Here is an 11397-nt window from a genome sequence, read left to right on the forward strand (position 1 = left end):
GAAGGTTTCGACGAGATGTATTACAGAGTGTTATCAATCCATCGAGCTTTATCTAAAACTGAATCAACTCAGTCTTGTAGCACTTCTTCCGCTTCTTCGTCGAATATTCGGTTACCGAAAATTGTGCTTCCTAACTTTAGCGGCGATATAAAAAAATGGCCTGAGTTTTATGATACGTTTAACGCCTTAATACATAACTCAACATCGTTAACCGACACTGAGAAGTTTCACTACCTCGTCTCGTCACTGAGCGGCGACGCGCTGCTTGTTATCAAGGCATTTCCTTTGACACACGAACATTACCGCGACGCATACGAAGCACTCACGGCGCGCTATAAGAATAAACGGGATCTTGCGTTTACATGTTGGCGGGATATTTTAAAAATTGAATTTAAGGTTCACGACGCACACGCATTTAGAAAGTCGCTCGATTTATTTGAAGAGAACTTAAGTATTTTAAAAACGATTAATTTACCGGTTAACCATTGGGATTTTGTTTTAGTATATCATATCTTATCGAAGGTCGACCAGAGGCTTCGTCGGGATTTTGAGGAGAAACATTCCGATGTAGAACTACCTACCTACTTATAAACAATTGCAAATTTTCTTACAATCCAAATGTGAGGCTTTATTGCGAGACACACATTTCGTTGAATCGAACAAACTTCAACCGAGGTCTGAACCTGCTCACCCGCAACCTAAACCGCGTAGTTCTTTATCACACACACTCGTTGCCGCTAAGCCCGCCGCTACACCACAACTTAGTGAAGGGGGAACAATTAATGTCCCATACACAAAAAAGTGCACGTTTTGTTCAGATTCCCACTCCATCGCCGCATGTCCCGAGTTTCTTAAAAAATCGTTTGATGAACGTTTGCAGATCGCTACCGAGAAACACTGGTGTTTCAACTGTTTGAACCCATCTCACCATTTAAAAGATTGTAAATCTATCTTTTCGTGTCGCACATGCAAGAGAAACCACCACACCTTACTCCATCGCGATAGGTCTAGGGAGTCAAGTCCGTCTAAATCGACTTTAGTGTCAAGGTCATTAACACACACCACTGTCCTACTGGCCACGGCACTTGTCCAGGTCCGTGATGCCTTCGGCTCCATGCAAACGTTCCGAGCTCTTTTTGACACTGGAAGTCAAAGCAATTTTATCACGGAAAAGGCAGTAAAACGTCTGACCTTACCCCTTACTCCGGCTAACGATAGCGTCAGCGGAATTGGAGATGCGGCAGCGCCGATTCTTGGTGACGTCACTTGTTTGATAGGTACAAAAGACAAAATCCTATATAAATTGAATTTGCACGTCATTTCAACAATATGTGGAGATCAGCCGATAGCAAAACTTAACACATCTGGGTGGACACACATTGAATCGAAACCTTTAGCAGACCCTGGGTTTGATCTTCCGGGACCTGTCGATATATTGCTCGGTGCGGAGGTGTTCGCTGACTCGCTTCTAAATCAACATATCAAGGGCAATGCAAATCAACCTATCGCTCTTAACTCTGTTTTCGGTTGGCTTCTTTTGGGCAAGACTCGTCTAGCTTCAAATACCTTAGTGCACGCATTGGGAAATAACGACATCGATTTGAATTCGTTGGTTCAACGTTTCTGGGAGTTAGACTGCGTACCCAAAGCGTCCCTTTTGACTCCAGATGAAGCGCTTTGCGAACAAAAGTTTTTATCCGATCATTGCCGCGATGCCTATGGACGATACATAGTACGCTTACCATTCAAGGATGATATCGGACCAAATTTTGAGGGTTCTCGTGACGTTGCACTTAGACGCTTTCATGCAATAGAACGTAGGTTATCTCGTGACCCTGAACTAAAAAGGCAATACGTGGATTTTATGACAGATTATTTGGACTCCGGTCATATGTCTCTGGTTCCCGGGAATGACCTCAATAAAGGGAAATATTATATTCCACACCATTGCGTCTTGCGTCCTGATTCTGCTACTACCCGTCTCCGCGTTGTCTTTGATGCGTCGGCCCAGGATGCCCACTCTCGATCGTTAAACGACACTCAACTAATCGGTCCAAAGTTGCAACCGAATATTATAGAAATTTTGTTACGCTTTAGGATACACAATATCGTTTTTATGTCCGACGTTCGACAAATGTACCGTAATATCTTAATTTCACCCGCTGATCGTGACTATCAGCGCATTTTTTGGAGAGCCACGCCAACAGAATGTCTTCAAGAATACCGTTTGAACACTGTAACGTATGGCGTTTCATCATCACCCTTCCTTGCGTGTCGCACTCTGCGACAGCTTACCGAAGACGAAGGCGATCAGTATCCCGTAGCGAAAGGGATTATTCTGTCTGACGTATATATCGACGACGTCGCCAGTGGTTCTGACACGTTAGAAAACGCCCAACAGGCAAAAGACCAACTAATTGCCTTGTTCAAACTGGGTGGCTTTCATCTTAGAAAATGGGTGTCTAATAACGCGCAACTTCTGCATAACCTTCCTACTGAAGATCGTCTTGCTGGTTCTGTTTCTCTCGATAACTCTGAATCTCCAACCTTTAAAATTCTCGGCCTAAAATGGGATCCTCACACAGACGTCTTTCTTTTCGACATCAAACCTTTCGACCGGCCATGTACAAAACGATCGATTCTCAGCGAACTAGCTAGAGTGTTTGACCCTCTAGGATTTTTGTCCCCCCTTACAATTCAAATCAAAATATACATCCAGAAACTTTGGATTCTTGGTATCGGATGGGATCAAACACCACCTGATGAGGTTATCAGTATGTGGAATACGTACAAGGTTCAATTATCACAGTTATCTCAAGTTCGAATTCCTCGCAGGTTAACTTGTTGTGATGTAAAATCGTGCGAGCTTCACGGGTTTTGTGACAGTTCCGAGGTCGCGTATGGTGCTGTGATATATTTGCGGGTTACTGACGGAAGCGACAATGTCACCACGTATCTGGTCTGCTCCAAGGCTCGTGTAGCGCCGCTTAAGCGAACTTCATTGCCTCGACTGGAGCTCTGCGCGGCAGTTCTTCTATCAGAGCTTTATAAATTCGTTCGTAACACTTACCTTGATCGCATTATAATTAACGATGTCTATCTGTGGTCAGACTCAACAGTAGTTCTTTCATGGCTGCGAGCCCCTTCATCCCGCTGGGTAACATTCGTCGCAAACCGAGTTAGTCAAATCCAAGATCTTACCGCAACCGTGTGCTGGCGCCATGTACCTTCGGGAGATAACCCTGCGGACGTTTGTTCTCGTGGTCAACTACCTAGCGAACTCGTTAACAATTCCTTATGGTGGGCGGGCCCTGATTGGCTGCGTAGGGATCACTGCTCCTGGCCTTCTAGCCCTGATACGGCATCCCGCGACGACGAGGTACTCGTTAAATCCGAAGAACGCAAGTCTGTAGTCTTACTAACCGATCAACTTGATAAAACCTTACCTGACGAATCCATCATCGAAATGTTACTAAATCGTTTCTCATCATTGTCTAAGTTAGTTAATGTTCTCACGTATGTATATCGGTTTATTAATAATACTAGACATCCCAATCAAGTGAATCGAAAAGGATTTCTTAACAACGTTGAACGTCATCACACTCTTATAAAAATAGTTAAACATGTACAACCTGGCGCGTTTCTAGAAGAAATATCTCATTTGCAATCTAAAAGCACTTTATCAAAACCTTTTCGCAAGTTAAATCCGTTCCTTGATGACCAAGGAGTGCTCAGGGTGGGCGGTAGGATTTCTCGATCAGGTCTCGAATACGAGCAAAAGCACCCCGCCTTCTTACCTTCTGACCATCCTTTTACTTACTTGGTTATCGATTTCATTCATCGCAGTTATTTACACCCAGGCATTAATACTACACATTTTTTACTACTTCAACAATTCTGGATCATTGCTGCAAAACGCGTTATTCGTCGGCGTTTGTCCAAGTGCATTCAATGTTTTCGAACTAATCCTCAGCCGTTACAACCTTTCATGAGCGATCTTCCCTCTTATCGCGTCAATCAAGTTAAACCATTTTCTGTGGTCGGTGTCGATCTAGGAGGGCCGTTCCGTATTAAACTCGGTTCACATAGAGGCGCGAAAATGGATAAGGCGTACTTGTGCTTGTTCGTTTGCCTAGTGACCAAAGCGGTGCATTTAGAAGTCGTCTCGACGTTAACAACGGAAGGGTTTATTGCTGCGTTACGCCGTTTCATCGGAAGGCGCGGTCGGTGTAACGTCATTCACGCGGACTGTGGCACTAATTTCGTTGGAGCTAAGAACCAGCTCTCAACTTTAATGGAACAGGCATCGAATGCCGAAAAAATCGAATTTAAATTTAACCCCCCCGGCGCACCGCATTTCGGCGGTGTCTGGGAGATTCAGATCAAAGCCGCAAAATCTCACTTGCTCCGGGTCGTGGGTGATCAGGTTCTGACTTTTGAGGAGCTTACAACTCTCTTTGTTCAAATAGAAGCCATTTTAAACTCAAGGCCACTCTACCCCATTAGCTCCGATCCAAACGACATGACGTGTCTCACTCCGGGTCATTTTCTCACCTTAGAACCGTTGACAGCCGTTCCCGATGAAGATCTCTCTAACGTTAATCCAAATCGGCTTCACCGGTGGCAGCTGATCCAATCTTTTCAACAGAGTTTTTGGTCTCGATGGAAATCAGAATACTTAAACTCTTTAACGCAACGAGCCAAGTGGACAAAACACTCTAAACCGTTACAAATAGGTTCTATGGTAATCATTAAGGACGATAATCGTTCACCATTGCATTGGACACTGGCTAGAGTTGTAGACCTTCAGGTTGGTGCTGATGGAATAGCTCGGAGTGCATTCGTTCAAAATGCCAATAAACAAATTATAAATCGACCTTTAGTTAAACTGTGTCCACTTCCTATAGAGGACTCTGATTAGCTGTTCTAACCATATAACCTTAACATTTAGTTTTAAGTAAAATTTCATTAAAATTCTTAATCGTTTTAGTTACTTTAATATTCGTGTTTTCCCCTATCGTCAATCTCTTTAATTATTTTTTTTATTTTAACCAGAAAATACCATAGGCATTTTGGTGGGCGGGATGTTTCGTTTCCATAAAGAAAACAAAACGTAATTCAATCAAATCAATTTAGTTTCATACTTGTTGTTCTGGTATCCTGCGGGAGCAGTATCGAAACGCCAATCTGTTGGTTGTTCATGTACGCACATTGACCAATCAGAATCGGGCATGACTCGCGCGAAGCTCGTTCGAGTGACCAATGCCGGCAAGCGCTCTGTCAGTCGTTTAAGAAAACGAAATCACGCGCGCGAACACGACAATATCGCTGCTCATCAACCTAAACCGACTGCAACTCCTAGTTTTTGGTGTGAAATCATCTCAACCAGCAGACCAAAGCATCCCGGGATCAAACGGATTGGAAGCTCAACGGCCAGTGCAGGTCGCAGCCCGGATTTGCAAGGTATGTGCGTGCATTGTATCTTTGCTGTTACCTGTACAGGAATTACTCGAACAACAAGTGTTTTATCGTAAGACCAAGATCTGGTCTCCCCAGAGTAGTACCACGCACCGAAATTACATTTCGGCCGGTGCAAGTTGCTACAGCAACTATTTACATCAAAATGTATACTTCATGAAACAATATACATACGTGATAAAAAAATTGATGGAATTAATATCTACTTATAAAGTTATACAACAGCAAATACTCACCTTTAAAAATTTTACGCTCGCTGTAAGTTCGCCGCGGAGATGAATTCACACACGAGCGAAACGCGACCTCACCCTTCGATGGCGCGTGGCTAATTTAGGTGCGGGGTGCTTGTGGCTTCTAGTTAAACGGTTGTTTCTTAATCGCGAGCATGGGAAGTTATATTTTTTTAAAAATGGGGCATCTATCCCACTGCGGCATCTATCCCGCCTTTACCCTACTGGTCCGATTTGAAAAATTCTTTCAGTGTTAAATACTTAGCCCATTTATCGAAGGGCTACTTTTCATCAAGGTTCAAGCAGAAGTTCCCACTAGATGCAGGTCAAACCGCTAGTCGTTTATATTTAGAACAGTAAGATGTCTAAATATAAAGTAGATAAATAAAAGATATCTTTTATAAAGTTACTTACTCTATACTTTGTGTTTGGTTTGCCTTTTAATTTTAACATTTTAATTAATAAATTAAAACAATCCATACAAACTTTATTAAAATATTATAAAACAACCAAACCGTTTCATATTTAACTACCCAAATTATTTTTATTCAAAAATATTGTAAAAACGTCAGGTAAAAACGTAGCCAAAATCTTCCATAGGTAGTCAAAAAGCGATGCGTAATTCTCGAACAAGTAAAGTAAATAATTTCATCGTAACCTGTCACTTATTAGCTAATCAATTATTTATTTGTATAAATAATTTATTTACACGTAGCGACATCCAAATTAATTAAGTTCGGCAGCAGCTTCTAATTCGTATTTGCACACCTCCATCTTCACGTGCCGATATTCTGTAAATAACAATATTTTTTTATTAAATTTAAGCAAAATTATTAACATATTTACAATTGAGATTAAAAAAACTATCTTAGCAAAAAAAGCTAATACTAAAAATCATAAAAAAATCAACCCCATCCCCATCCCCGAAAAAAGCTTGAGGTGAAATCCCTACTAATATTATAAATGCGAAAGTAACTCTGTCTGTCTGTTACGCTTTCACGTCTAAACCACTCAACTGATTTTAATACAATTTAGTACAAAGATAGAGTTGATCTCGAGAAAGGACATAGGGTAGTTTTTATCCCGGACTTTTCAAGAGTTCTCTTGGAAACGCGATATGACCGAAGTCGACGAGGGCGAAGCCGCAGGCGGAAGCTAGTAAATAAAATACTCTTTACATGAATATGATGTCAGTTTTAAGAAGTTAAAATCTTCAATACCCAATTTTAACGTTACTGATATATTGAGTGTAACAAAACTTCGGAGCACCCAGTGACTTAGAAAAAAACTATGCAGATTCGTGGCGCATTGCAGTATTTCTCCGTCCCGGTTTCACTAGAGATGCGACTGCATCTACATTAAATAAATATTTCAACGATTTCTAGAATGACAACGAATTTCAAATGCTTTTCGTATAACAGATATTTTTACGACACAGTAAGTTTCACATCGAAATTTATCTAGCTTATATTTTTCATCGAATTATTTACATTGAAACTTTCAGCATAGTCAGGTCTCAGGAACAAATTGTGAACCAAGACATTGTTAGTTTAGCTTAAGACGCTGAATGCACCCAAAACACACTAGTGTAAGTAAATACATACGAGAGAGAAAGAGTGAGAAGCCTGTTGACGCGACGTTCGTAACATACATTATAAATTAATAGCTTTAAAACGAGTTGAGTAATCAAAAATAAAAATTTACCAAGTTCTGTATTTACATATGGACTCGTTAATGTTAGAAATTTTATCAATGTACGTTGATAAGTAATACAGATATTTTTTTTGGAAGATCATTTTAGAGGTTAGTTTACTATTTTTTTGTATCGAGAAAACTTTTCGAAAACGTGTTTTGAAATTAAAAATATGTTCAAGATTAATATGTATTTTTTTCGCCGTCAAAAATTGTATAGATTTGGCCAAAAATTGTTTGAGACAAGACAATTTCGGCATTCAGCCCGTTAACTGCAATACTATAATAATATTTGTGACGTCAGATACAGAAGTGTAGAAGAAGAAGATATGCGAACCGTAACAACCATAGATAAAAATTGGGGTAAAGGCAGGAGGATGGTGGTGATGAATGGATCACGCTCAAGTTACTACGTGTGAAACAGAGACAGACAATTAAGTGTGGAAGATTGCTATAAAGGGAATGATGATGATGAATATTTCATGCCAAAGTTACTTACGTTTCTTTTCATCACAGTTGTATTCGAATAAGTCGCAATTATCGCTAAACATTCGGGATATACCCAAGGAATCCTGCCCGCAGATCGGCACAAAATCATGTGTGCACGTTTCAGACATCTTGCAGAAATTTATTACCTGCCACAGAAATAATTTTCCATCAAATTTTTAAAAAAAATTGACTTTCTTTAAAGTTGCTCTACTGATAGATTTCCTTAATCTATCTTCAGATTCATTGATTTGTGATTAGAGATACAATTTTGTTATTGGCTACATAAACTATGTCTATTGATTGAAAATTTTCAATGGCAAAACGGCGGATAGGTTACAGAAATCTGCATTAAGTGCTTATCACTACCGATAATTTCAGAGGAGTAAGCATGTATATGATTAAAGTAAATAATTAATTTAAAATAAATACAATTGTAGCGAAGACTACAAAACGGTTCTATAAACGAATTAAAATTTTGATATAGGTACTCCAAGATGATAAATAAGTTCTAAAAATAGGAACAAAAATGCAGAAACTTTCTGCGGACCGCGTGAACAATTTGCTTTTTCTTTTGTTTTCTATTGTGATGTAGACTCTCGACCCAGCACCACTCATTTAGACTGGAGTATGTCAAGAGGTGCGAGGTATATCAAGGTTTTAATTATTTACAAGCAACATTTTTCAATTCCAAATAACTGACGTTTTAGGAAGTGAGGGAAATATCATTTTCCACGTTGTGGTTACGTTATTTCCAAACAAAACTTAATAATTTATAGATTATGAAATTAATTCTGTTTGTCTGAATTTTACGTCAAACTACTGAACCTATTGAAATCAAATTTGGTATACAGGTAAACTAAAGTCTTAGAAAGGACAATAGACTATTTTTTATCCGGGTTTAAATAAAATCCGCGTCCCGATTATACTTTTGGAGAACTTTTATAAGGAAGTAAAAATTTACCGGTTCTAGAGGAAAGAAATAATCTTCAGCTTCTATTTCAACGTGTGACCAAACTTCTGCTGCCAAACCGATAATTATTAAACCTGCAACAATAAATCAAAACACTTGACAAAAAATATAATACATGATGTTTGTATCATCCGTTAATAGGGAGTTTTCCAGCTTTCACACAAAAACTACAGAACTTTAAATAAAATTTTGTAAACAGGTAGTCTAAAGTCTGAGAGAAGACATTGCTAGTCCAGATGACGGAAGTTGTTAATAATTTTCTCCCTTTTAACTCACAAGATTATGTAACTTTAAATACTAAGCAAATGTCGCACTCCGAGCCACAAGACACAAGCGCCGCTTAGTTTGTGGTTCAACGTCAACTATCACAATGGTTATATTTTAATTTGTCTTATTTACATAGATATTTACAATACATATTTACAATAAATATCAAAAACTATCCTAGTAAAACAAACAACTAAAAAGCGTCAAAAAATTCGTCCCCAAATCACAATGTAAAGTTACTTTTTTGTCAATTCTTTTATTTTTATTAAGTTCTTTTAAAACCACACGGAAACAGCTAATGCAAGCAAAAACTGCTACTTACTAGCGCAAACTTTCCTAAATATCATAGCGTGCACGATCACTTCTACTAAAGGATAACAATGATCTAGGTGAACAATAGCCACATTTGTTTACTTTGGTCAAACATAGCTATGGCTTTAGAACAGGAAATTATTACAACACACACATAATATTGAAGGTTATAAGCACCGCGAGATATTTTGCAGGAGTGCTCAACTTTAGGGAGATATATTCTGTTGGTATCGGGACAGTAGGTTACCATAGCCTTTCTATTCTAGCCTGAATAAGAGGTAAATTGTAAATATAAGACCAATTGGTAGAATTAAGATTATATTATGATCCTGGCAATAAAAATCATCATCGTCATCTTCCGAGCCTTTTTCCTAACTATGTCGGGGTCATCTTCCAGTCTAAACGTGCTAATGTAGCTGAGTACTAGAGCTTTACAAGGAGCGACTGCCCTATCTGACCCCCTCAACCCAGTTACCCAGGCAACCCAATACCCCCTGGTTCCACACTTTAAAAATTAAAAAGAGAGTTCTCCTAATTCGTAAAAAACGTTTCTATCTTTTAGTTTTAAAAACGATCATCTAAATCTGAACTAAGATAATATTATAAAGGCTCCGAAACGATTTTTGACTTTGATTTTTTGAGTAAGCCAACTAAATAATTCCTCCAAAAGTATTGTACCTCTGGCTTTAGTGGTTCTAAATCTAACAAACATTGATCTTTAACTAGTTTATGATATCAGTTTGTGTATCATAATTACTACTGTGTCGAGTTAATATTCAACCGTACAATATCGGAATGTGGGTTATGATAGTTCAACTATTCGTGTACTGTAAGTTAAACTGTGTTTATATTATTACCAATTAAGTACTATAGTTGGGTACTTGTATTACGTTTTGATGGAAAAATTGCCTTTGCTTCGTACAAAATTAATAATTTAGAACCATAATTTGCCTAAGCTTTTTCTCGATTACAGTTCTGTTGGTTTTAATAACCAGATGCTGAGTACCAGTGTTCTACATGGAGCGACTGCTTATCTGACCTCCTCAACCCAGTCATTCGGGTAAAACTGGTAGTCAAAATTTCAGGTTAACGATTTTTGAAAATGTTAAGTAGACATGTTAATTGTCGACTTTTGATTGTTCCAGGTTCAATATTTCTGTTAAATTATATAAATCCAGTAAACAGTCACATTCCTAGTTACGTTTCAACACCATCGGTAAGTACCTAAAAACATATATTTCTATAACATATACCTATTATTATGACCGCCCGTTGACCATGCATGGGCTCTCGGGTTTGATTCTCTGAAGGTATAGAATTGTTTCAGAAACTTTAACAAAGCCACTCCCTTATTAAACATATTTGGTCAGATATCAAAATCAGCAGTTTGCAACCATCATCTTTTCTGTCTGCAGAACAAAATCGAACAATTCTGTCAGATGTCAGACCACTGTGTCCACGATACGATTCCCATCTGTGGCAAAATGGGAGACCAGAAGAGAACATTTTTGGACCTCTGTGACATGTTGGAGTTTGCTTGTGACACAAACAATAGTACGTATTTTATATTCTAGTACTAGTTGCCGCCAGCAGTTTTACCTGGGTCTACTCCGTGCACCCAGATACTTAATAAGCCTTTAGTTTTCTAATTTTCATTTTCATTATCTAACACTGAAATAATTTTTCAAATAGTAGTATAGTAATAGTGTTTATGGAGTTTCTTACCGGTTCTTTTCCATAAGTCCCACTCTTTGGAACACCTAGCATTGACGTTTTTAAGCACCTGTAATATGTCCATATGAAATAAAACCCTTTGACCTCTGTCTCGCATTGCGTGGCCACCAAAGCTCATTCCTTCTCTCTGTCAGAAGAAGCCTGTCCTGCAGTCAGAGGCTAAGTATGATGATTATCCACCTTTTATATAGATAGATAGTAACACGTAGGATATTTTCTCTGGGA

General features: G+C 38.8%; 1 protein-coding gene across 1 annotated transcript; it reads right to left on the reverse strand.

Moving 5' to 3' along the window:
• Positions 1 to 6186: 6186 nt before the first annotated feature.
• Positions 6187 to 9518, reverse strand: LOC110376264 (uncharacterized). Its single transcript, XM_021334673.3, has 4 exons — positions 9449 to 9518; positions 8851 to 8933; positions 7900 to 8035; positions 6187 to 6499 (listed from the first exon to the last, which is right to left on the reverse strand). Exons 1-4 carry the CDS (start codon positions 9471 to 9473, stop codon positions 6435 to 6437), a joined length of 309 nt encoding a protein of 102 aa, XP_021190348.1. The 5' UTR covers positions 9474 to 9518; the 3' UTR covers positions 6187 to 6434.
• Between the last annotated feature and the right edge of the window lie 1879 nt (positions 9519 to 11397).

The sequence above is a fragment of the Helicoverpa armigera genome, chromosome 23 (assembly GCF_030705265.1).
Source record: "Helicoverpa armigera isolate CAAS_96S chromosome 23, ASM3070526v1, whole genome shotgun sequence".
NCBI lineage: Eukaryota > Metazoa > Arthropoda > Insecta > Lepidoptera > Noctuidae > Helicoverpa > Helicoverpa armigera.